This window comes from Ammospiza nelsoni, chromosome Z, assembly GCF_027579445.1.
Source record: "Ammospiza nelsoni isolate bAmmNel1 chromosome Z, bAmmNel1.pri, whole genome shotgun sequence".
NCBI lineage: Eukaryota > Metazoa > Chordata > Aves > Passeriformes > Passerellidae > Ammospiza > Ammospiza nelsoni.
Genome location: NC_080669.1, coordinates 26,816 through 53,861, shown reverse-complemented (window position 1 = coordinate 53,861; position 27,046 = coordinate 26,816). Strand labels below are relative to the sequence as shown.

The 27,046-nt window shown below is 47.6% G+C and overlaps 1 protein-coding gene across 1 annotated transcript; it reads right to left on the bottom strand.

Moving 5' to 3' along the window:
• Window positions 1-6,425: 6,425 nt before the first annotated feature.
• On the bottom strand, window positions 6,426-23,975 carry LOC132086371 (chromosome-associated kinesin KIF4-like). Its single transcript, XM_059491978.1, is given in 30 exon segments — window positions 6,426-6,608; window positions 7,104-7,226; window positions 7,870-7,986; window positions 8,752-8,901; window positions 9,538-9,636; window positions 9,719-9,796; window positions 9,973-10,080; window positions 10,423-10,593; window positions 11,264-11,393; window positions 12,427-12,521; window positions 13,080-13,235; window positions 13,412-13,525; window positions 14,095-14,178; window positions 14,638-14,730; window positions 15,202-15,346; window positions 15,552-15,655; window positions 16,038-16,220; window positions 16,488-16,553; window positions 17,197-17,302; window positions 17,481-17,539; window positions 17,983-18,118; window positions 19,085-19,146; window positions 19,618-19,793; window positions 20,798-20,917; window positions 21,100-21,194; window positions 21,360-21,526; window positions 22,485-22,595; window positions 22,817-23,007; window positions 23,660-23,774; window positions 23,853-23,975. Coding segments are annotated over 30 exon segments (3,660 nt in total).
• Between the last annotated feature and the right edge of the window lie 3,071 nt (window positions 23,976-27,046).

The following is a 27,046-nucleotide window of genomic DNA, read 5'->3' as shown; positions in this document are numbered from 1 at the left end:
AGGGGCACCTTTCTCTGTCCCGGGTTGCTGCCACCGCGGCTGGGGACACGGGGATGGCACAGGACACAGGGGTGGCACAGGAACATGGGGCTGGGCAGGGACTCGGGGATGAGGCCAGGACACAGGCATGTGTCTGGGGCATGGGGATGTGACCAGGACATGGGGATGAGGCTGGGACACCTGGATGTCACTGGGACACAGGAATGTCACCAGGACACAGGAGTGAGGCAGGGACGCAGGGATCTGACCAGACACAGGGATGCCAGTGGGGCACAGGGATGTCACCAGGACACGGGGATGTGCCCAGACCCGGGGCTGTGGCCGTGTCTCTGCAGTTCCTGCTGGACATTGCTCACCAGAAGAACCGGACGCCGCTGCCGCTGATCAAGCCATACTCAGGCCCGCCTGACTGCCCCTAGCTACGGCCTGAAATCCCTGCAGAAGAGGGTGAGGATGGCTCAGGGATCGGGGATGCACCCCCGGAGGTTGGGAGGGGTTTTAAATTGCAGTTTTCCACAGCTCTGAAAGATGGGGGGTGAATACTGGCCGGTGTGTGTCATCTCACAGGTCTCCAGGCTGGATTTGCAATTTGTTGCTGGTTGATGTTAAATGGAAATTTTGAAATGTGGGAAATTTTAAGATATGGGAAAATTTAAGGTATGGGAGTATTGTAGTGTTAAAGAAATACTGCAGAATCCCAGGATCACTGAGGCTGGAAAAGCCCTCCAGGATCATCAAATCCAGTCTGTGCTAGGGCACTGAGTTCCACATCCAGTCATTCCCTGGACACCTCCAGGGATGAGGACTCCACCACCTCCCTGGGCAGCCCCTTCCAGTGCCTGCCCATCCTTTCCCTGAAGAAATTCCTCCTGATGTCCAAGAGGAACTGTCAGGTTTAATGTCAGGTTGTCAGAGGCACAAGTCAGACTTTGCTGTAGATATTAAAGAGTATTTTTGACTTCCACCTCAGTTGTTTCTACTTCAGGAGGGAAATATTTCCTTTTCTGGGAAGCCCTGAATGCCTCACTGTGGGGGGACTTCCCTTTTATTTCCAGGCCATTCCCTGATTTTCTGGTTCTCTCCCCACAGGTCTCCTCCACAGCAGGCAGGATCACAGTCCATCGCCTGAGTGTGGGCACCATGAGCAGCAGGCCCAGCACTCCCACTTTGGTTAGGAAACAGCTCCACAGGGGATTTCCCACCTTCCTTTTAGGAAGGAAAAATAAAGAGGAATAATTTAAAACATTTTCCAGTCCCTGAGGGACTGTCAGGGACTGCCTAACCTTATATTGTTTGGCAGCATCAGAAAGTAAATTTCATAAATTTATATCTTTTTTATTACAATAACATTTAAATGTAAATGCATTACAGATATTCTGTATCTGTGATAAATTCTTTATTTAAGGGACTATTCAAGAACTTCACTAAAATTTAGGGTTATTTTCCTCAGTATCAGTGTGATGCTGAAGTAAATAGCAGTGGGAAATATCCATTTTTAAAAGGATCTTAAAATTTACAGCTATGCCCTAAAAATCAGTGTGTGTTTGTAGTCTGGAGTTCTGTAGGGCTGGGGTAAATGTAGGAAAGTGAGCAAATGTGCAGCTCTGCCTGGAAATCTGATCCTTATACCTGGTGTCCTTGTGTTCCTGTGCATTCCCACTGTGCCTAATAACAGATTCCACTTGGGAGGGAGTTGTAGGAGTTTATGGATTTATTCTGATTCCTTTTGGGGGGGTTTGTGTGGAACCCAGGTACCCCCTCAGTGCAGGCCGTGTCGGTGTCAGCCAAGGTGGGAGCGCCGGTGTCGCTGGCGGGGCAGCGCTTCACTTTCCAGATCCCGTCCTCACAGCCCACTGGGAAATCAGGTACTCCTGGGGTTCCTGGGGCTGGAACAGGGATAACCACACAGCCACAGCCTGCTTGGCTGCAAGGGAGAAGCTCATCCAGTCCCAGCCCCTGCCATGGACAGAGACACCTTCCATGCTGGCCTGGAACACTTCACAGCTCCTTGGCCAAGCTGATGGGGAAATTTCTCCCCCTCTCCCTCATTCCAAAAAGTTCCAGTGTTAATTTCCATTCTCAGCACAGCAGTGGCAGCCAGAACATGGCCATCCTGGGCAGCTGCCTCCCACCCTGGCTCCTGTTTCCCTCTCCCCCTTGTGTTCTCACCCCTCCCTGCAACATTTCCCCATCTTCCCTCTTGGGATGAGCCTGGAATAACACAGGGATTGCTCCAAGCTTTCAGTGTTGCCTTTCCATGATTCCCACAGCCACTCCCACGGTGCAGAACGTCCTGATCAACCCATCCCTGATCAGCCCCAAGAACATCCTGATCACCACCAACACGGTCCCGCCCAGCGCCGCCGACCCCAACCCGTGCAACCTCAAGAGGAAGCACGAAGACGATGACGACTACGACGCCTTGTGAGCCCTTCCATGGCATCCAGGGAGCCTTTCCATGGGATTCATGGAACTTTTCCTGTGGGATTCAGGGAGCCCTTCCCATGGGATTCACACAGACTCCAGGGGGGTGGGAATGGGCAGGAAGGCCCCATTTGGGCCTTGGGAGTGTGGAAGTAAAGTGCAGAGTGTTTGTAACCTGGTCTTGGTGTCTTGTGCACCTGGGGGAGGGGGCAGGGGTTTTCCTATGTATTTATTTTCTATTTTTAAATGTATTTTTATATAAATTAATATATAATTTATATCTACACATATATACCTATGTTTTTATATATGTTTAATATATATGTGTTATATATTTATCATATACACACACAAGTAATTGCCTTGTACACTGTAACTCTCTGTGAAGGTCTGCCCGAAATGAACGGGTGACGAATGATTTTTGGGTGCAAAAATAACCAACACAAGGCACAGGGGTTTTGCAGTAACAAATCAACAAGGTGCAATTTTATTGATTATAACCACAGCTAAATATGCGTTTGGTTAAGGGATCCGAGGAAGAGAAGGATAAGACAAGGAAAAAAGGGAGGAAAGGAGGTCAGGGAATGGGGTATAGCTACCAAAACGTGATGTCTTCGGGGTCCCGCCACCGAAACTCGCTGGTACACGTCTTGGGGAGATCTCAAAGGACAGTCGGACCGAACCCCAATATATATACTGTTCTTGGTTGGGGGAAGGGTGGCTGAAATTAGGTTTCCATGGAGGGGAGAAGTCCATTGTTTTCATGGCCGAATGCTCACAGGTAGGTTTTTCCCCCTCGCTGAGTTGGGAGGGAGTACAGTCCCAGTCTCTGGAAGGAGGTTGCCAGGGGGGGTGCCATGGGGGTGCCATGGGGGTGCCAATAGGGGTTCTTGGTTCCTTGATGAGGGGATTTGCAACTCTGTTGGTCCGTCACGGTGGTTGAAGACAGGCAAGAGGGGTCTTCTCATGGAGCGGGGGGGAGCCACCCCAAGCTCAGTCCAGCCAGGTCGGGAGTTTGGAAAAAAGTCCAGTTCAATTGTCCAGAAAAGGGCAGCATGCCCCCTTCGAGTACAGCATGGTGTGTTCTACAAACATCGCTTGTGAACACACTAAATAAGCAGGAGACTTTCTTTCCCAACCGGCTCAGCAGTTTTAACCTTCGGTAGTCTTTTCTCATGACAATTGTGAGGCAAAAAATGAAGGATTTTCGGATGGACTTCTACACTCTCCCACTCACTTTTTAATATATATACATTTGTCTATACACATAGATATTTATATATTAATGTACATATGTGTGTGCACACATACATAAAATATATAGAATATAGTGTATAGAGAGAATACACAGTAGGTAATTATGCATACACAGAAACACTTCTGCTATGGTTTGGGCCTGGCAAAGCCAGAGCCCCCATGAGTATACCTCCTCCCTGATGTCTGCTGTGAGATGTGACCAGGAATAAGCAAAGCAGGCTCCAACTTAAACATAAAGAGAAGTTTATTAACTAAACTACACACACAATTACTAAACTACACACAAACAAAAAAAAACACAAGGAAAATGAAAACTACACAGAAACACTTCCCCCTCCTCCTCCAGATCCCCAGTACAATTCATTTCCCAAAATTATCCACACTTGGTCTGGCACCACCCTTTAGAAAATCAAATCTTCAGCTTATGAAGAGTAGACAGAGTCCTTCCTTGTACCACAGACTTCTTATCACAATTAGCACCGCCCGGAGTCCTGCTATCTCGTGACATCTCCTTTCCATGCCAAGGTGCTCTCACCACCAGGCATGGGATGGGGCAGAGGCCTGCTTTCAGGGTGGAGAATTTTTAAGGATGCCTCGTCTCGTTCCAAGCAGAGCACAGTCTCATCTCTGGGACCTTTTTCCCCCCCATTTCTTCTATACCCCCTGGGGCTGAGGGGTCTCAACACCAAACTCTCCTGGCTCCGAGCCTCCGCTTCCCCCTGCAATGCAGCCTCTGTATCACTAGGAGACAGTCCATGGATCTACAACAAAAGAGTCCAGCAAAATTGCCACTCCATCTTCCCCATTCCTTCAACATCTCTCTTTTTCTTTGCCAGACTCCCTTTCTGGCCTGTTTCTTCCTCCATCTTCCACTCTTATCCCTTTCCTAGGAAAGGTAATGTTCCATGAAGTTCTCATTATCCACAAGGGTTAAAAGCTCTCCCAGGCGGCTGGGCTGCTTGCTGCCTGCACCCCCCCTTCTCCTCTCAGCCATGCTGCCGGCACATGATCAAGTTTCAAGACAACAGTTCAAGCACAGGCTGCATTCTCTCCGTCTCCAAAAAGGGGGGGGGGGGGGGGGGGGGAAGAGGGATAAACAGGTCGCTCAATGCTCCCTCCACCCTTCCACCCTTCCGGCCTACAGTAGATGGACCACGTGGCTTTCCCCTCCCCCAGCCCAGCCAGCAACTGGGCCGGGGGAGAGGCCCAACCCTTCATGCCGGAAATCCCAAGAGCCCTCTGAAGGACAAGAGCCCTGCTTTTAACTCCTTGGGTTTGTAGTCTCAAGAGGCGGATACAATACCCCACTGGTCAAACCAGGTGCTCATCTTAAAATCCAACCACCCATTGGTGACTACAGCAAAAACAACATATCCCAGATGTCCCATTTTCGGTCAAACCACGACAACTTCATATATAAATTGTATTTTATGTATTAGGTACACATTCTAAAATAAACAATGACATAATCCTATGCTATATAATGTAAAATACATAATGAAAAATTTATATAATATATATTTTATAATATATATTATTATATAACATACAATATTATATACTATTATATATTATTACATAATATTATGGGGACAATCTTATATTAGGGCCTAAGCCCTCAGAACTTCCAAGTTCATTTAAATCACTTGGAAATATTTTACAGCTCTCTGGGCCTTCATAGACTTGGAAAGCAGGGAGAGTGAGGGGGATTTTGGGAAGGAATTCTTTCCTGTGAGTAGTAAAGCCCCAGCAGAGAATGTCCAGAGAAGCTGGGTCTGTCCCATTTCTGGAAGTGTCCAAGCCAGCTTGGACAGAGCTTGGAGGAGCCTGGGATGGTAGAAGTGGATGATCCTTAAGGCTCCTTCCAGCCCAACCATCCTGAGAGTTCCTAAATTGGTAAAGCCCTCATCCAACAGATAAATAAAGAGGATTGTCAGGTCAGGGAAGCTGCCCAAAACCCACATCCTTGTGCACGTCCCAGGGAAGGGCTGGGTCACCCATGCTGGCAGAAGAGGAAAAATAAATTTAACAAAATTTACATTTATCACCTTCTCTTCCTGCTGAGACTCATAACTTAGGGCTGAGGGCAAGGAAAAGCAGCAGGAAGTTGTTTGGGGTGTCTGGACCGAAAGACCGGAGCAGGTCCCAGTGACTGCAACTCCTAGACTGGTTTCAAAACCAAATTTAAGTGCAAAGAGCCCAGGAGAGGCTGGGGGGTGTTGTGCACAATAATCCCAATACCAAGTCAGGTTTCTTTAGTAACTCCTTTATTGAAATCACAAACCATTTTTAAAATTCCCACATTATGCAAATAGGTCAAATTTCTAAGTTCATTGAATAAACATGGCCCAGAAGCCAAAGGGGCCAGAAAGCCTAAGCAGTTCAGAGCTGCTGGTTTAAGACTTCAGCCAGGACCTTCTCACTCCATGGCTCCCCCAGGTCAGCTGGAAAAGTTCCTTCAGGCTCCAGTGCAGAGACAAAGCTCTCTCATGATTACAGGTGAAACTGCACCCAGCGTTCACAGCTCAGCAGCAGGGAGGGAGCTGGGAACACCCACCTGGAAAATCATCCCCATTCACTCCAGGAATTTCAGAGGACAAATTCTTACCCCCCCACCGGGCCCCAACACACAAATATTTACAGAGACATAACAAAGAAAGAAGCAGTTTGGCTCCCTTGCTGAGGGCAGGAGCTGCTACTCCAGCAGAGAATCCAACTCCCTCAAAAGTCACCAGGAGTGTGGCCTAAAGGGACTCCTTGAGGGGGGTGCAGCCTGAGAAGAACCTGATGTTTCTGCTCAGCATCCTCTTCGTCTTCCTCCCAAAGGGTTTCTGGTTCTACCGAGATTCCTCATCCCTCCTGAGCAGGGAGGCAACAGTGCTGGGAATCTTCAGGAGCACCTCCTGCTCTGTGATGTCCTACAGAACCTGGGGGAAAGCAAGGGACAATCTTTGGAGTTTGTCACAGCTGGAGTGAACCACCAGAGGCAGCAGGACACCAAGTGCCAGGCCAACCTCAAGAGTTGCTTTTTTTACTCAAGTCAGGAAAAAGACAAATTTTTTACAAAATATCAAGATGCAGCAGGAAGAGAGCAGTTGGAATAGTAGGCTCCCATATAAGGGAATTTGTTTAGCTGAGGTGAAATGAGATGTGCCAGGTCAGAGAGGTCACTTTGAAGATGGACAGACAGGATTTTATCCTGCAAACTCCTCACTTCCCCTCTCTCCTTGCTGAAGGTGCTGCAGGAAAACGTGGCAAACTCGTGGCATCATTTCAGTGTGGGAACTGAGGAATTCAGCACACTCTCAGCTTCCACACGAGCTGCCTGGAGCTGTCCAGAGTTTTCCAGCAGCAGCTTCTCCTCTGGGGTGATCTCCCTCCAAGACCCCTCACTCAGCAGCTGTGCTCTCCCCTGGGAATACCTTGGTGGTCGGAGTGATCGACACAGGCTGGAAGAAGCTCTCTTCTGCTTTCACCTCCATGGGGTCTTCCAGCTTCAAGGACCCCTCCGAGTCCCTTTTGTGCCCCTCACATGTTGTAGTTTCCTGAGGGACAGCAGAGGGTGAAACTCTTGCAGAGCATCCATCCCTTCCCTTCCCACCACAGCCCCCTGCTCTCCAGCTGGTAAGTTTTCCATAGTACAGGATGCTGCAGCTCAGACTAGGCCTCCATAAAATAGGCAACAATTAGAGCACTATGGGATGTCCCTGCTCCACATCTTGGAGATCCAAGAGCAAAATTCCCACTTGGAACAGCTGGAACATCAGCTTCTCATGGACCTTCCTGCTGCTACAACCCCCTCCCCCACAACATCCCTTCCATTCTTAAAAAGAAATCTGGGAATGAGTCAGGGTTTTGTGTTGTCTGAAGCCATAGACAAAACTTTAATTTACTTAGTCCAAAAGGAAAAATGGAACTTTTTATCCTCAGATTTGTGGATGAGAAGTGGGAACACAAAAATCTTTGCTGTGAATCTCCAAAATTCTGTCCTGAAAGGCAGAGTCTGGTCCTGCAGTGGAAAATTTTCCTCAGTTACCAGAGAGGCACTAATTAGTGACATTCACAGAGTTTCAGCAAAGTGCACCTGCTCTGCCTGGACAAACAGGGAATTATCCCTATCTCCAGCTTTGCTCCTGCCCAAATGCAGGCCCTGCAGCCCCTGTGCCCCCCAGAGCCAGCAGCACTCACCAGGCCCTGCTCCCTGTTCCTGCACATGGCCGTGGAGCAGCTGCAGCCATCAGTGCATCTCAACTTCTGCCTCCTGCAGCCACAGTGTCTGTTCCGACAGTGGCCCTTGCACGAGCACTGTGAGGGAGGGAAGGGGAATCCAATGGCCAGGATGCTCCTGGAAGGCTCCAGGTCCTGCCAGCTGCGGCATCTCAAGGACGGGGACACCCCCAAGCTGCCACTTGTTGCATTTCGCTGCCATTTCACTGCATTTTGCTACATCCCAGAATAACTGTCCTCCTAATATCCAGAATAAAATCCATCCACCTACAGATCCATCTTCAAGAGCTACAGGATAAGTACCTTCAGCTACTCAGTGCCTGACTGGAGGTTATGCCAAAGGATCCCAGTTTTTGTGCCACACTTCCACAAAAAGAGGGAGTCCCCACCCCGAAAGCCTCAGGAATTTTTTGAGCCACAGGCTGAAGCTCCAGACTGACATAGACAGATGGAAGCTGAGGCTCTGTCACAACTGCAAGCTGCAGGTTCCCAAAGGAAACAGGGATCCACAACAGGCCATCCTTTTTTTTGTTTGCTTTTCCCCCTAAAATTGGCTGCTGTTAGGGCTGTTCCTAAAGCAGTGGCCAGCTCAGACACAGGCAGCAGGACAGAACATGGGAGAAGGTGACTTGGACAGGGAAAACCTGTCCAGGAAAGTCTTGCTGACTGCAGACAACATTTGCTGTGTCTGTGGCAATGTCCCAAATATCCCCAGGCACCCAAAAACCCATTCCTGCCACTTTGAGAACAGTGGAGATACCACACCTCACAGCTCCATCCCACCCCCTGCACACAGCAAGTGCTTCCCTAGCAGACACTGGATCAAGGGCAGCTGGATCTTACCCCCATGAGGTTTCTCCTGGTTCCTCTGCCTGCTTTTCCAGGAAGCCAGTCAGAACCCTCCAGCTCCCCCGGGTCAGAGAGCAGCTCCTCCACATCCACCTCAGGGCTGGGTGCTTGGGGCTTGGCCGTCATCTGCCAGTGGCACTTGGGCTGCAACACAGGAGCACCAGAGGTTAGGCCACCAAAATCAGCTCTATTTCATTAATAATATTAATAATTGTTATATTTTGATAGGGTTTTATTAGGGTTTTCAGAGTCCCTCACGGCCAAGAAGGTTGTGGGGTGAGGGAGGGAACAAACAATCTAATTATCAGGATTGAAAATTCAATCAATTTAAACTATTGATGACAAATCCTTGAAAGTCTGAGTTGTTGACACATCACATGACAAAAAACAAGTGTCACACCCCTGTCCAAAGAGTTTTAAATCATTTCTTCTTCACAGCACTAAGATTTGGCTCCATGCAAAGCAGCAAAGTTGGCTGTGAAACACATGCCTTGCTCCATAATTTAAAGACTGGGAACGCTACAGAAAAACAATCTGGATTGTGAAGGAGGATATAGAGTCAGAACTACAATGAGGAAACAGGGTTGGGGGTTTGTTTGCTTTTTTTTTTTTAACCAAAAAACTAATGTAAAGTATTTGAGTCTTCTGGAAAGGACTGAAGGGGCCACTTCAATCAAGTGCCTGGTAAAAGCAGCTTAGGAGACAGAAAACCACGTTATCAATAGCCAAGATGAACTCTGGCAAGAATTCAGGTGCAACACAAACTGTGCAGCCTCTTACTTTGGGTGGAACATAATCAGGAGACTCTGGAGACTCAGGTGGCCTTTGCTGGATGTGCTGGAGCTTCTGGCCTCTGGCAACTTGGAGGAGCAGCAGTTTCTGTCAAAAGTGACAAGAATTAGCTCTGCAAAATCATCAAACTCAGTTGCCATGAGGCTCTTGTGTCTGTACAAGGCTCTACCTGTTTCAGAGTGTCATTTTCGCGGAGGAGTTCCTGGTGCTTCTCACAGATCTCCCTCATTTTTTCCAGCTCTTCCTCCTTGTTTGCAGGACAAGAGGAAATTTGTTTCATTAGAGCTAAATAAGAGAAAACCCTCCAGGGTTATTCCAGCCTGCACAGCAACCACTCCATGCAGGCTTCTGCAAAGGGAATACACAATTCTTCTCCTAATTCCAGGAATCCCAAAGGAGCCCAGCCTCCCCCAGCCTCTGCACCTGGAACCGCAGTCGCTCCTGCAGTTGTTTCTCTTGTTCGTTCAGGGACTCTTCCAATCTCTTCTCTGCTGCTTCTTTCTGCTGGAATTGTCTGAGCAGGTACAGAACCTAAAAGCAAGTTGGAATAAACAGGGGTGAATTCCTGAAAGGAGCACTTAGCAGGGAAATTTCCTGCCACTTCCAGCACAATTCCACCCTGATCTATTTGAAAAGTGATCTTCTGCTCAGATGTAACCTCCTCATTTAGAACAGGAGGAAAGTTACTGAATAAACCAATTTGCACAGGATAAATACAGAGATTTCTTCGGCTTTGAATGAACCATCTACAAAAATCTAACAAAATTTGAGCTGATATTCAGCACCAGCTTCATTTCAGCACATCCCCCTTTGCCTTTCTCTCTGAGCAGACCTGGAGATCAGACTCAAAGGTTTCCATGAACTGTAATTCACCTTATGCTGGTGTTGTTGTTCCTGCACCAAAATCTGATTTTGGAACTCTGTCTCCATCTCTGCTTTGTGGTTTCTCACTTCCATCAGCATCCTCTGCACATGAGAGAAGCTGGCCTGGCTCTGCTGCAGGCCATTCTGCAGTTTGCTCAGCCGCACTTTGGAGGAGACCAGCTGGAAAACAAGAGCAAGGCATGGCTTGGGACAGGGATTCCCCGCTGGGACAGGTGCTGCAGTGTGGAGAAGCATCCCTGTAACTTCCAGCCACCCCAGGAACTGGACCAGCCCTCAGCACCAAGGAAACCAGGAGAGATTCAAAGGCAGACACTTTGAAAGTGTAAACCAGGGAGCTGAGGGTCTTGTTCACAGTTCTGAATTCACCTCCCTTCCTGCAGCACTTGGAGTATTTTCCTTTCTCCCTTCTCCTTTGATTTCCAAGCACCAGGGAGCAACAGGTAATTCTGTCCTTCAATTACTCTTTCTCTGATCCCACAATACTCCAATTTTTCTTTTTCCCATCTCAACACCAATTCCACTGCTTCCCTGCTTGCTCAGGAAGTATTTTAGATGCTTTTTCTTCTCTTCCACTTTTCTTCTGTCCATTTTTCACTTGCCTTTCCCTTTCCTACGCAAGCATTTAGCTGCCATCTCCAGACCCTCATCTATTCCACTCCCCTCTTCTCTGCTTTTCAGATTTCACTCCCCAGTATAGATGACTTTAATAAACCTTATCCACTACGAGAAGGCTCTACTCAAATTCCTTTGGTCACTTCCTGTTATTTGTGGCTAAGCAGACTTACAGCCTTTGTGTTCAGGGAAAAAAAAAGGAAAATGCAGGGTTTACCTCTCTCAGGAGATACTTCAGGGCACATTTGGCCTCCAGGGTGGTGGCAATGCTGTCCCAGCACTGCTTGGCCCGATCTCCATTGTCTGCATCCAGGAGTTTCTGCTGCAGATCTGCTATCTGGGCACTCCTGGGGAAGAATCCATGGATTTGGGTTTACAACAGAGGAGAAATACATGGCTGGTTTCTGGGCTAGTGTTACTGTTCCGAGAATATTAAGTAAAATAGCATAAACTGAGATTTTTGCTGCTCAGTAGAGCAACTGGAGCCTGCATTGCTTCCCTGCTGAGTTCTGCCTCCACTCCACATTCCCAAATAAAAGTGGAGGCTTTTCCCTCAGAGGCGCTCACTAACAGCTCAAAACACCCAGTCTAGATGCCTGATATTTTCCCCACATTTTGGAAAAATTCCAGTCAGGAAAACCCACTGAAAAGGGTTTGGGGGTTTCACCCCCTGAAAAGCCATTTTCAACTTGTTTGGTCAGTTTGCCAATAGATACTTGGCCAATACCAAAAACCATCCTCATCCCCCATCTTTTACAGTTTGCTATAAATCCCTCTGATGGATGGGTTGTTGTGACCAAATTTCTTCCTGAAGCATCCTTTGGACCCCAAGAATAGGAAATTCTTGGTTCTGTAAAAATAGATTTTTGTATCAATTTTGGCATTATTGGGCTTGAACAAAACAAAGACAAAACTTCAGATGTCACCCCGTGTATAAAGATGCAGATTCTTGGTGTAATTATACCTCAGCTCTGTTTTTAGTTACAATTTTCCATGGGGAATGTTTTTTATCGGTGGAGACAGAGGTTGGCCACCCATTCCACCAAACACCAAAGGTGCTCCATGTATCATTGGAAGGCTTTCCTTGCTGACAGCCAGTGTAAATATAATTAAAGACCACAGATGCAGAGGAAAAAGGTTTGTCCATCAGTATGACTCAGATTGTAAAGATGATTTTGAATCTTGGAGCTTTGGAAAAAGATTTTCAGCATCTGTATTTTCACCCCAATCTGCTTTTGCAGTGGCTCTAAAACAATTAGATGGGTTAGGGTGCTGGTAAAATAAGCACACCAAAGCTATTTCTCTTGTACTGAGTGAAAAGGCTTTCCCTCATCATTGCAGTGTCAGTCTGTGTGGATGAGCACTGCGGCAGTGCCTTACCTGAGCTCCATCTCTGTTTGCAGGCACTCAATCTGCTTGGAGACAGAGAGATCCATGTCCAGAGCCTGCAGGTCAGCCAGGCAGTACATGTGCCTCTGGAAGCACAGCACACAGGGATGCAGGGCAGCAACAGGGGAGGAAATCACACTTTTACAGATATTCCAGCCAGGAAAGCCTCCAGGCATCTCCCCACAGCTTCTGTTCCATTGTTCTTCCTCAAAAGCCTGTGCTAAGTGGAGTTAGCTATTCACATCCCTCAGAATCCTTGAGGTTGGAAAAGCTTTCCCAGAGCGTTGAGTCCAACCATTCACCCAACACTGATGGGTCACCCATGTCCCCAGGTGCCACATCCAGATGGTTTTTGGACATTTGCAGGGATGGTGATTCCACCACTTCCCTGGGCAGCCTGTCCCAAAGCCTGACTGCGTTTTCAGGGAAAAAAATTCCCAAATTCCATTAAGTAACAAGTTCCTTCAGCACCTCTTGTCCCTGACATTGAGAGGATAAAAATATTAACTCTTTCTGCCAGAAAGGATGGGATCCATCCCCACCTTCTGAGGGAACATGTTGGTCAAGTAGCAGAGAGAAGACTGAATCCAGTATTGCTGAACAGCCAGAGGAGTGGGATGGGAAAAGGGGAATTTCCACCTTACCCGCAGGTTTGGACGGGGGTTTTCTCCAGCATCTTTCTTCTCTTCCCGCTGAAGGAGCTCTTTGGCCAGCATTTTCCTGTCCTCCAGCAGGTCTGCCAGGTGTCTTCGAGCTTCCTCAGTGCTGACAAGAACTTCAACTACACTTGCAAGCCAGCTCTAGAAAAATAACCCCCAAAACCCAGTGGTTGAGCTCAACTTCAGGACTGAATCCTTCTGAATAATCCCATTGGAATTTCCTGGTCCTCCTGCTGTGCTCCAGCCACCAAGGCCAGCAGCACCCACCCCAAATCCCAGTTTGCCCAGTGTAGGGATGCAAAACCACTGTTACCCACTTCGACTTGTGCAGCAATTCCTTCTGTGCCCTGATTTTGGCTCTGTTTCCATTTATCTGCCACCTCCTTCTGCCTTTGCAGGGCATTCTTCAAACGTTCGTTGGCAGCTGCTGCCTGGAAAAGATTCCACAAGGAGCTGAACAGGGACTGCAAATCATCTGCTACAGCTGGAAACACCAGGAATTTCCAGCCCAGGGCAACCACTGGGACAGTGACAGCACAAGGTTAATAAATCTCAAGTTATTATGGTTTAACTCAAGGATTCCTGCCTTTATTTCCTTTGCTGCCATTCCTCCTTTAAAAGAAAAGCTCCTTCTATGCCTGAAGGTAGAAGAAAACTCCCAAAATGAGAGGTTGAAGATTAATTTCTTTTACAAAGCCATCCTGAAATGATTCTGAACTGCAACCTTGTAGATCCACCATTCAAACTCATTCCCCACTTCCTACCCTGGGCATCTGCATTGCCACAGGAGCCTGGCCCCCAAAGCCACCTGGCCCCTTAAGGAGCAAATTTAACTGGGATCCCTCAAAAGCAGAAATGGGGATTTGTCTACAGAGAGAATTTATTTTTTCCCAGCCTCTAAACTTCCTTTCACAGATTTCTGTATCCTGTTCCTTCCTCCAGCCCCACTTGGCACACTTTAGGGATTGGTTGGGATTTCCAGGAGATGTTGGCTCCTCACCTCCTCTGTTTTGCGCCAGGGGTCATTGGTCTGCTTCTGGAAACCCCTCCCCAGCTTGAGGAGCTCATATTGTCTCTTACGGTTCTGCAAGGAGAAACAGCTGCAAGAGTCACATTTTTCGTGAAAAAGGAAAGGTTGTAGCCCCAGAGTTCCAGCCTGAGCACCCCAAGGCAGTGAGGGGCAGGAATTGCTGTGGCACTCCAGGTGTTTGCTAGCCATTGCACTCAGCAGCTGAATTTTATTGACCTGCAGAGCCAACATTCCTTCAGAAGTTTAAAAACCTCCCATGCTGAGGCCAAACCCTATAACTGTAAATCCGTAAAATATTGACTAATTTTGCTTTCTGCTTTAGAGCAGAGTCACAGCTGTGGCAAGAGCTTGAAGATCTCCAGCCACAAACAAGTCCAAATGGTTAAAATGGCAGCCACATCAGTCAAGCTTCTTTTCAAAGCATTCCCAGCTCTTCTAAGACACTTCCCAGTTAAAGGTACCTTTCAGCAGCTGTTTGGAGGGAGGAATCGTGTGAGAGGTTTGTTTGCTCACCTTTTCCTTGTCCTTCTGCTGCTTCCACTGCCTGAATTTCTCAGTGTATTCTTTCATCTCATGCATCAGCTGCACCCTTTGCTGCTTCATTTCCTGAAAGACACCAGTGGCTGGAAGAATTATCCAGGATTTACATCCTAAAGAGCTTCTACCTCCATTTCCCCCTGTGCCTGCCAGGTGTGGGGAGTGGAAGATGGGAAATCTTGCTGTGCTCAAACACTCAGGACACTCTCAAAATGCTAAAATACAGGGATTTTTTTTGGCATAAGAGGAAGACCAACACAGGCACAATTTAGGGAAATCAAAGAGGAATCGAATTATTTGACTGAGGCAATAAATTAGAAATGCCAGAAGATACTTTGGACTTATTTTCCTACCAAATCTCACCAGTCACATGCCTATTGTGGTCATGTAACCATAAGAATCTTGCCAAAAACCACTATTTTCAGTCTGAATAAACAGAAAGTGGATTCCTGAATTGGACTCCTGTCAGGGATTTCTGGGATTCCTGCCTGGGAGCTCCTTTGCCCACACTGGCTCAAGTCAGAGGTGCCTGTTGGTTACCCTAATCTCCTGGTTCAGTTTGGACAACGTGTGCTCTGTGGATTCCTTCAGCTTCAAGAGCTTGGATTGCTCATTCAGCTTCTTCTTGACCTCAGTAATTTCTGCTTCCAGCTCCTGGAGCCTTTTCCGGCATTGCTTGCTCAGCCTGGAGAGGAACAGCAACAAATCCAAATGTCACCTCTGCCACCTCTGCTGCTGCTGAAAGCCCACAGAAGGCTTCTCTGTAGCTCCTGGCCCATTAAAGGAACACTTTTACATCAAAAAAGAGTTTTTGCAGATCATGGAAATGAAAGACATTGAATTTTCAGACACACTGACAACACCCAAGGCTGCAGGCAGAGCCCTCTTACTTGGCCTGGCTGATGTCCTTCTTTGCTATTTGCAGAGCAAGAACCAGCTCCTCCTTTTCCTCCTGCAAGTTGCTGACCTCCAATTCTAGATCCCTGATATTGGTCTAGAAAGGACAAGAAGAATAAATCTCCAAATAAAAACCTTGGAAAGACATCGTGAGACAAAGCTTTAAGACTGAGAAACCTTGAAAAACCCTGTTCCTTCACAGCAGGCTGCTAAACCACCTCATCTCAGAGCAGTGTGAGGGTCACAGAGGCTGGCCCAGCACACTCTGGAGCTTTGGTGGGCACAGAGTCACTGGGGCAACATCCTGACTGAATCATTTCAGATATGGGAGACCCCAGCACAGCAGGGAACACTGCCTAAGGGAGCAGGGACCCAGCTTATGGAATAAACCCAAATCAGAACAGGCTCCTGAGGACAGACCTCCTCCCTTCCCTCCCCATTGGGGAAAACAAACTGACCAAGGAGGATTTCAGCTTTACCTGGTACTGGGACTGAATGGGTCCAAGCTGAGTATCATTTTGAGACATTTTTTTGGCCATAGCCTCTTTCACAGTCAGGGCTTTGTGGAGCTCCAGCAGCTCCCTGGAGAGCTGTCCCTGGCGCAGGGCATGTTGGGTGCTGAAGACAGAGGCTCTCTTGGATTCCTGGCCCACTTCTGCTCTCTGCAGGAAACACAGCCATGAGGAGAGGCCAGTCCAGAGCTCCTGAATTACATTACTTCCACAGAGCACTTGAGATTCATTTTTATGTAAAAAAATCAATGAGAACAGGTTCTTGAGCATGAACATATTGAGGTTGAAACAGCACAGACAAGGGTGATGATTTATCAAGCATTTGAGTTAGAAAATGAGTAGGAGGGAGCAGATAAAAGTGATGAGGAGATAAAACCATGCCTCAGTGAGGTGTGCACTGCTGAGCCCCTCACTTACACCTGGAGAATCCTGTTCAGAGTTTGGCAGTTCTGCAGCAGCTTCTGTGGAGGCAGCGCTTTCACTCTGGTGGACAGAGAGAAGAAAATTTGGATGAAAAGGGAAATACGAAATAAAATGAAGGAAATAACAGTCTGTTGGCACATTATGGCAAAGCACAATGTGATTCCCCTCTCGCCAGAACCTCTCTGGAAAGAGGAGACCATCATCCTCCTCTCCTCCTCAAGGAATGTGGGGAAACTCCTCCATGTCTAGTTGGAAAAAACATTCCTTGAAATCTTCCCTGAACTCCAGCACTGGAGAGAACAGGAAGAGGAGGAGGAGAAGAGAACAGAGGAATGTCCTGTGAAGGAGAACTGAAATTCCTTCATTAGAAAAAAGCCTGGAAGCTTCTATTTAACAATTTCAGAGCCCTGCAATTTATATTGTCCATAAAAATCACAAAGGTTTGAACACTCCATCCAATTTAGGGACTGTAAATCCATGCCAAGCTCCTGTGCCAGGTTTTTCCATGTAGACTCCTCCTTCCCTTCCCTTCAGGAGCAGCACAAGTGGCCTTTCTGCAGCAGTACAGCACACCAGGACATTTTTGAAGTGGATCTCAAGAGTCATTTCACATTTTAATTGCTGGGCTCCTTGAGGGAAGATGTTGGAGTGGAATCCCAGATTTCCTGGGATTGTTGTCACAACTCCCTGGGTTCAGCCTTACCTGCAGCTCAGCCAGCACCTGCTGCAGGTTCCTGATCACCTCCACCTTTTCCTTTAACTTCTCATCTTCCACAGTGTCCACCAGCTTCTGCAGATCCAACTTGCACCTGGAAACATGGGAACAAGTCCATGCTGAGTTTGTGCCAGGGAAGAACAACCTTCCCCACTCAACCTCTGAATTAATTCTGGATGAACAAACTCCAGCTGATTTGATCCAGTTTATCCCACTGGAAACACTGAATTCCCAAGCACATTATCCCAGGAGAAGGGTGTGGGGACACTTACACAGCATGGTGCTGGAGCCGCTCTAGTTTTGCATTCATCTTCTCATTTTCTTGCTCTGTCTAGAGAAATCAGAATTGTAGAAGATAAGAAGCCATAAATCAGCTGATTAATTTGCAGTAAGAGATTAGCAGTGTGAAAATCAATGCACTGAAAGATCTTTCCTGGTCAAGGCCAGGATTGGATTTCACAGCATTTTTTCAGGGATAGACACTACAGGCAATAAGAAAAAAGCAGGGTGGGGAAGGGAGAGCACAAGTGTGCAAGTGCTATTTAAAATATTAAAACAAAATATTTAAAGTATTAAAAGAGCTGAAAGATTCAGCTGAAGATTTTTCCAAAAGGAAACTAAAGACCAACAGATTCAGGCAGCTTTTTCATTCTGACTGGTTTGGAATCAACATGAAAGGAACACTTAAGAGAGATTCTCACTATGTCATAAATACTGGAGCTGCTGTTGATTCATTCCCAGCAATTTAGAGCTCTCCTGGGATAAGGAACTTACCAGGATGATCCTCTCCAGCATCTGTGCTGTTTGCCCAGCAGCCTCACTCAGCCCCTGGCTCAGCTTCTGCATCTCCTCCTGCAGGAATTGGTTCTTCTCCATCAGGGATTGGCAGCTCTCTGAGGGGGCCAAACCACTGCAACAGCAAGGAGCAGTTGGGTGTGAGTTTGGGCTTTGGGACATCACTGAACTCACCTCAAAAATTATTATTATTGCTTAAATAATTTAAAAGAAATATCCCAGAATGGTTTGGGAGGAAAGGATCTTAAAGCTCATCCAGCTCCACCCTGCCATGGGCAGGAACACCTTCCATAGATCAGGCTGCTAAAGGGTCAGTCCAAGCCTTGGACACCTCCACAATGCAGGAAAAACCTCCAAAGAGAGGTTGTGAACTCCATGTCCTTGGTTTTGGAACATTGTCATGTGGAGAAATAGCTGCATGACAAGGACCCAGCTAATCTGAGTCCCTGCAGCTGCAAAACACTGTGGCCTTGAGCATAGCTGTGGTACGATAACAAGGTTGAGAGAGACATGAGAAAAAGGAGATATAAGTTCTAAGGAATGAGGAAGAGCTGATATCTATAGTATAACAATAGACTGCTTGGCTTACAGAATATGTATGAGCTTATTACTTGTTGTGCATGAATGTCTGATGCTCTTCTCAATAAATGAAGCTTGCTAATCACTCATATTGAGCATCCAATCTTCCCTCACCACGACATTTCCAGAACACAACACCTGCACAGTCCAACTCTGTCTCAGATTTTGTGCTTTTAAGGATAATGGAGGTGGAACTGCCACACATTTAGGGGTAGAGGGGTAAGGAGAACAGGGATGGATGGGTCTCAGAGACAGGAATTTATTCAGGAGGTGTTTCCTGCTTCCTCTTTTACTTCCTGCAACAGATTTTTGCAATCATGAGGTGTTTGCTACAAAACTAAATATCCCATGGAATTCCAGTAAGGATGACAAAAAGAGGGGAGAAAAAGCAACCATTTTGTTTCCCCCTCACTCCACAGCACTGTCTGGAGCTAAGAGATCCAGAGACTTCTCTGGAATGTGATAAATACACATCCAGAGAATGCTAATTAACAAATCTTACTTGAGAGCCACAGGCAGGGTCCCTCCATGGGCCTGGAGCAGCAACATCTGGAGCTGCTGGAGCTGCAAAGACAAATAGTGATTGCTTGTAAATGTAACAGCTCCATGGACCCTTGGTCTTCCTGACTCCCCTGCTCCATAATTCCCCTTTTACCACTGCCTGGGGAAAGGAGGGTGTTGTTACTGTACTTCAAATTATTTATTCCTCTAATATATTCCTCAAAAAGTTCTTCACTTCCCTCTGGGATCACCCCAGGGAAAGCTCTTCCCTTCCCCTCGTGCTGGGCACAGGCAGGAGATGTCAGGAGGGCACCAAACCATCACTGTATTTTTGATTGTGCCTGTAGCTCACCAGGCAAAATTTAAATTACAGCAGCACCATCACTTTTCTCTGGCTGCAGAAACACTCCAAAAAAATCCACACATCCCCTTCCCACCACCTCCAGAGACAGAGCAATGCACAAGAGGGATGTTTTGCATTTCTTATGAGGTTTTGTGCCTTCCTCTGGGGTTTGCTGAGGGTTCCCCCAATACCTGCTGCTTCAGCTGGTGCAGCTCAGCTGCCTGGGGGTCCATGTTGACAGTGGGTTTGTTTTTGATCTTCCTGGCCCTGTCAGCATAATGCAGAGTGTTCAGGGTCTCCTCCAGGTTGGAATCTGCTGGGCTCACACAGGCAATCATCAGCATGTGGCTGTTCCCACCCAGGGAATCTAGGAAGGAGAAGAAGCAATGTCAAAGCTGTCAGAGCAACAATGACAGTGAAATACCATGAGTGCATCCCCAAAATGCAGATTAAACAGCTGGATTTTGGTGCCACTCGTTACTTTCTCCTCTGCACACTCAGTTCTGTTTCAAAGTGGGTTTTTAAAAGGCAAAGTCAGGGTTTGAAACCAAAGGTTTCACCCCAGAAGCCCCAGTTGTTGCCCTAACAAATAATTTCTTTATGCCATTTCTGGCCTGGTTCTTTCAGGTTTGCCCCTCCCTAATAACAAGACCTCCATGAAGATCCAGAATTTTCTCCAATTTAAGGAATTATTGGCTAAGAACAGATCACAAAGCTGCACGGAACTTCATCCTTTGGTTTTATACAAATTGGTTCTTAAAGCTACTGATCAGAAAAAAAAAAGGGGGCCTCACATCTAGCCTAATCCAGGTTTTAATTAGGTACTTTCAGACATGGAAAATACTGAAGAGCTTTTGCAGCAAATGATGTAATTACCATAAAAATCCCAGTAATTTCATTACTGAAGCTTTGCCCAAATTAAAGGGTAACTTAAATAAAATGCATTGAAAGACAAATCCCAGCTACTGAAAAATAAAGACCACATATTCAGACTAAGAAAACAAATCCCAGGGAAGGCACAGACAGCTGGAGCTTCATTCTGGCTGTGACATCACCCAGGGAGTTGCTATAATTAAGGTACAATTATAGATCTCTGCTCCCAGACTTCTCCTCTTCCTTCTCCTCACTAAAAATAAGCCCTGATTTTGTCTGGTTTCCTCCTGTCACACAAAGTGCAGGAGACCAGGACTTGTTCTGAGCTCATCTCACTGCATTTACAACCTAAAATAAGAGTACATGAAAGGCCTGGCTTCAGTGAGGAATTTAACAAACAAATCCCTTTGCAGCAGCAGCTCTGAGCTGGGGGATTTCTCCTGCTTTGTTATTTAAAAAGCACCTGTAAATTCAGGCTTTGTCATCATCTTCTCTCACCTTGCAGTAGCCTGGTCAGCTTGGAGTCTTTGTAGGGGACAAACCCTCCCTTTTTATTCTCATCTCCCAGAGCATTGATGACATTCCCCAGGCACAGGAGGCCTCTGTTGATGTTGATTCCTGCAGACAAAGCTCACAGTGAGCACAGCCACCTCAACAGCTCCAAATTCCTCATTTCCTGCCCTTATTAAAAATTTAACAAGGTTAAAAAAAGCAGATTAAAGGGTTAAAGAAGTGCTTTGCTCTTTTATTAAGTCCCAAGTAAGAAGAAACCCAAACTCCACTAGTCCCAGCCCAGAGACCTTCTTTGAGTCTGTCTCCCTCAGCCTCAGTCTTCTTTTGTGTCTCAGAGCCAGCAAGATCCACCAGGTGCAGCTTGCAGTGAAAACTACAATTCCTAGGTCAGAAAGAAACTGTTTTACTCTTCCAGGTGGAGAAAGAGCAGCCCAGGAGCTGAAAATTCAGAGAGCCAAAACCTGAACTGCCTTGAGAAGCACACCTCAGGACCAGGATGAGGAAATTTTGGCAAAGTAACTCTCATCAGCTGCACAGTGACACTCACTTGTCATTTTTCATCCTCTGATCAATACAGATGGTGAAGACGGCATGGGATCTGGATGACTGGGAATTCATGGCCGTGGATCCCACAGTTCTGGAGTTGTTCCTCTGCTCCAGGCAGGACGCAGTCTCTTGGGCACAGGTGACATTCCTTTCTGTCAACCCCACAATCTGTAGCCAGGAAGGAAACATTGTTTATCCTCTGCTTCCTCTCCATCCCACCTGGGATCAGAAAAATCTTCCTCCCCCTCAGGCTGTTGTGACCATGGTCACAGGGGTTCCCAGGATGAGAGAGAGAGAGACAAGAATGTTGACTCCATGATTTTATGATATATATATTACATTATAACTATACTAAAAAGAAATAGAAAAGAAAAGGTTCCTCAGAAGGCTAAGCTAAGAATAGAACAGAAAGAAAACAATTATAACAAAGGCAGCTGGCTCTGGCAGAGAGCGATAGCCAGCTCCGCCGTGACTGGTCAGCAAATCCAAACATCCATAGGAGACCAATCATGTATCCACCTGTTACCTTCCACAGCAGCAGATAAACATTGTTTACATTTGTTTCTGAGGCTACAGCTTCTCAGAAGGGAGAAAACTCCCAAGAAAAGATTTTTTTCACAAAAAGATGTGTGCGACAGGCTGTGCCAGCCCATTCCCACGGGGCTGGAGTGGAAACTCCCAGGAAAAACTGGTTGTAAATTTCACTTTAGGAACACGGAATCACATCCTGATGCTGTTCCTAAAGACCCCCCAGGTTTCTCTGCCTGCTCCAGAACCAGCTGGGCTCTGCAATGGAGCTAGAGTTCCTCAGGGCTCCAGGGACAAATCCATGGATATCCTGGGCAAAGCTGGGAGCTGAGAACTGTGCCAGTCACAGGAAGGGGCTGATGGGGAAGGCATTTGTGTGAATAAAGTACTGCAGAGGCAGCTCCCAGGGACACAAACCAGAGAGGGGATGAGCAGCAGGGACTGGATGTGCTCCTTGGCAAGCTGTGCTTTCCCTGAGCATCCCACCCCCTGGATCTCTGTGTGCTGCTCCCAACACATGGATGAGCCTCATCCCACTGCTTTGGGGATGGCAGAAACTCCCACGTGAACCCGTCCTTCAGCCCCCAGCCCTGCAGACCTTGATGCCTTCCTTGGGATCCTCCCAGATATTGATGGGGGAGTGCTCTCGGGAGGGGCACAGCAAGTCCAGGATGTCCTTGTTGTAAATGTGGAGGCAGCAGAGGAGCAGCTTAGAGTTACCAGCCAAAGAAAGGAGCAGTCATGCTGAAATTAAGGCTAATTTAGCATCACATTTTACGCATTTCATCTTCAGGGAAAGACACCTTGGACTACAAAGGACTAACAAAACCTCCTGGGCTATTAGGGGTTGATTTAATCAGTATCTGTTACCTGAAGGAGGTGATCTCAAAGCTCCCTTTATTCCTAACTTGATAAAAACCAAACTTTTACCTCCAAATAAGAAACTTTGAGGATGAAGTCCCAATTGTGCCTTTGTTGTTTCTCCTCAAAGAGCAGCCTGATGACCCTGGGGATGATCCCCACACCGGGCTCATACTCCTGGTTGGCAGTGTAGGTGTCTCCCATGGAATAGGTTTTCCCTGACCCCATCTGTCCATAGGCCAAGACACTGGCATTGTAGCCTGAGGGGACAAAAGACACCCGGGTCAGTCACGTGAAGACTGAAAGCTGCATTTCTGGAAACCACCCTTGCAGAAAATCATCAGCTTACACCTGCTTTAAGCATACAACACAGTCAGGAACATTGAAGCAAAAAAAGGGCAACAAAAACGTCATAAAGCACAGACAAAATTATTATTTCAGCTCTTTTTTAAGACTGGATGTTTTAATAGAGCTAAACAGAAACACAGCACAAATTCCCATCCCAGCTCCACTGCAGCATCCTGGAACAGAATATTTATCAATTCATTGTGTTATTCTTAAGGAGGGAGAGGGACTTTTTATAATGGTTTGGAGTCACAGGACAAGGGGAATGCCTTCCCACTGCCAGAGGAATATTGGGAAGGAATTCTTCCCTGTGAGGTGGGGGGGGGCAGAGCAGCTGTGGCTGCCCCTGGATCCCTGGCAGTGTCCAGGGCCAGGCTGGACAGGGCTTGGAGCAGCCTGGGACAGTGGAAGACAGTGGAAGATGTCCCTGCCCATGGCACTGGAGGGGCTTTAAGGTCCCTTCCGACCCAAACTCCGCTGGCATTCCATGAAAACTGCCTCAGAACACACACCCCTCTCGTTCTGCGGAGAGGAACGGGCTCCAAATGGCCAAAACCCGGGACAAACCTTTGAAGATGCCACGGACCAGAGGCGACACCGCGGTGTTGAAAACCTCCTCCTGCTCCACGGACGGGCCGAACACGTAGTCGTAGGTGAAGACTTTGTCATTGCCCATCACAACCTGCGGGGGAGAGGGACGGGACAGCGCTGGAAGCGGCACTGGTAACTGCAGGATCCCCGGGATCGCCCCGCGGCTCACCTGAGGGTCGCCGGGCACGAAGGACAGGCACGTCCGGCAGCCTTCGCTGGTCTCCTTGGGCACCAGCGGCCCGCAGCGCAGCGCCACGCGCACCGGGATGCCCTTCTCGTCCTCCTGCATCATCACCAGCCTGCGGGACACGAGCGCCGTGACGGGGGCCGGGGCACGGAGCGGGGCTGGCCGCTGCCCTGTCCGGCCTGAGGGTGGAGCGGGCGGGAAGCGGCCTCAGCGGGGCTCTGGGCGGGGGGGGGGGGGGGGGAGGTGCAGCGGGCCTGCCGGGGCTCGGGGATGGAGCGGAGACCCCGGGGCGGGAGCGGGTCCGGCCTGGCCCTGCCCGGTGTCGCGGGGCGGCAGCTGCCCGTTCCAATGGCAGCGCCGTGAGGCCGGCGTTCAAAACGGGCCGCGCACCGCCACGGTCAATCAGCGACAGGAACCACAAGGGGGCGGTGCCGCAGCCAATCGCGGGGCCGTGTGTCGCCGAGGGGTGGGGCTCTGCCAATCGCGTGCGGGCGCGTCAGGCGGGAGGCGGGGGCCCCGTCGGGCGAGGGAGCCCGGCCCGGCCCCGGCTGAGCCGCCGCGCGTCCCCCGCAGCGCGTTTATCACCCCGACTACAACAACGAGCTCACGCAGTTCCTGCCCCGCACCATCGTCCTCAAGAAGCCGCCCGGCGCTCCCCATTGAGCCTCATTATAACCGAGACTACAACTCCCGTCATCCCCCGCGCCCAATTGAGTGTCAGTATAACCGAGCCTACATTTCCCATCATGCCCAGCGCCACCCGTAGCACATCATTGTGTGCCCTACCCTTCCCGCACTACAACTCCCATCATGCCCCGCGGCACTTTTCCCGCTCTTTTTTCGGGTTACGCGCCCCCCCCCCCCCAAATTTTTGGGGTGTCCCCACAGGAACGTCAAGAAGATTCGGGGAAATCTGCGCTGGTATCCGAAATTTTGGGGGGTCCTCAAAAATTTAGGGGGGAGTGCCTGGGATGGAAAACTGGGGGGACTCCAAAATTTGGGGGTTCCCAAAGGATTTGGAGGTGTGAAGTTAATGGGGGGTGACTCTGAAACTCGGGGGTGGAGCCCAAAATTTGGGATGGGGGTGCCCAAATCTGGGAGTTGTTATGAATAAGAAGCTTGACTAGGCCAATATTCAAGCAGCAATTAATTTATTATTTAATATGGTAAAGTATGAGCAATACATTGGGTACAGTGGAGGAAGTTGTCCCTTCAACTGCACACCGATAATTGATGGTTACAAGTATTTATAGGGGTACTCGTCAGGTTTTTTTCAGCAGTTTCTATTTCCAGTCTTTTACTCATCAGCAATTTTTATTCCAAATTATTACATCACAATTCTATACACTATTGTGATTTTAATTTCTCAGGATATATCTCAAAGGAGTATCCCCAGATGGTGACGGTCCAGTTTCTGAAAGAAGAAAGTCCAATCCCATCTGGTGGGGTCCAGCTCCCCAGATGTGGGTCCACCTTTTAATTGCAGAGACTCTAAATCTCGTAACAGTGATGTCCAGCTTCCCTTTGGTCAAAACCATAAATCCTTGAGGTGATATATTCCTTGCTCAAGCTGTTTTTCTGTGCTTCAATAAGGCGTGAGATAAGCATATTTCCTTTATATCTATTCCAAAGCTATAGTTTCAAGGATACAAGTAATATTCTAAAATTATACTTCAAAATGTTATTATTTATGGATTAAATGCAAGCAAAAAGCAACATCTTTAACACTTTAATTCCAATGCTCCTAAATCAACCAGGGTTAATTGCAAACAAAAGATAGGTTCAAAGGCCTTTTTCCATGCTTTATTCTCCTCAGTTATTATTAGAATTCACAGCTCTCCCATTGTCGGGGTCCACACATTTCACATTCACAACTACACACATCACCTGTTTGTACCTGACACGAAACACAACTTTGTATTTCACAGAGTTCATCCCAAAATTCAAGGGGAGACTTCTGGGGGATCCCAAAATTTTTCCTTAACTCAGGGTTCAGGTACGGCCACCTGCAGGAGCTGGAGGTGAGGGGGACCCCAAAACTTAGGGGGGTTTGAGGGCTCAGATTTGGGGTGGGGAACCCAAAATTTGGGGTGATTTCCTTCAGATTTGGGGACATTTTGAGACATTCATCCAATTTTGGGGTGTCCCTAAAATTTATGGGGTTTTGAGGAGTCTCAGCCAATTTTGGAGGGTTTTTGGGATCTCCTTCAAAATTTGGGGGTTCTTCAATGTGAGTGGGGGGGAGATTTGGGGAATTTACCCCAAACTTATGGAGATTCCCCAAAATTTATGGAGAATTCCCAAATTTTGTGGAGATTTCTCAAAATTGGAGCCTCCCATAAATTTCGAGTCTCATTTTTGTGGAATTTTGGGTTTTTTATGGGATTTTCCCAATATTTTGGGAGTTTTGGGTATTGTGAGGACGCTGGGGACAATCTCAGGGATTTGGGGAGTTTTGAGGCTTGAAAGGGGATTTTTTTGGGGGTTGAAAGGGAATTTTGGGGGGGAATTTTGGGGAATTTTTGGGATTTTTCAGGATTTTTTGTGAACTTTGGAAAAGATTTTTGGGAATTTCGGGGAAATTTTGGGGATTTTTTTGAAATTTTGGAAGGGATTTTGGGGCAGTTTTGGGGGATTTGGGCGCTCCAGGCGGCACCAGGTGGCCGTGGGAGACAGCTCTGGGAAAGCTGCTCCCTTGTGTCCCCCTGCCCATGGGCAGGTGGTGCCAGCCTGGCCAGGGCTCCCAGATAAATGCAGTTTATCATTGTATTTAATTACTCATTTCAGTTTGCCAAAGAATCATGTGGTTTAAAAAACTTGAAACTGTTCATTTGTGATTATGTGTTCCTCAGCTCTCTGTTTCAGCAAGCTGAACATTTTCAGCAGGCTTTTGGAAGCAACATTCTTTTTAAGAAATAATTTTGTTCATCTTCACACCTTTTGTTTTATTTACTGTGCCACTATCTTTACATCCTGTCATCTTCAGCAGTATTACCACTCAAGATTCAGACTTTTTGTGCAACACCATTACTATCCTTACCCTGCTTTCCCAGTCCCCTCTCTGGCTGGCTTGGAGCAACCCCATCTTTGGAGGCTTCCTTTGGAGCCTTGGCTGTTAGGAAGGATGAAAGTTTGACAAGAAAGTCTCACAGATGTGTGTGCTTAGCAGAAAGATT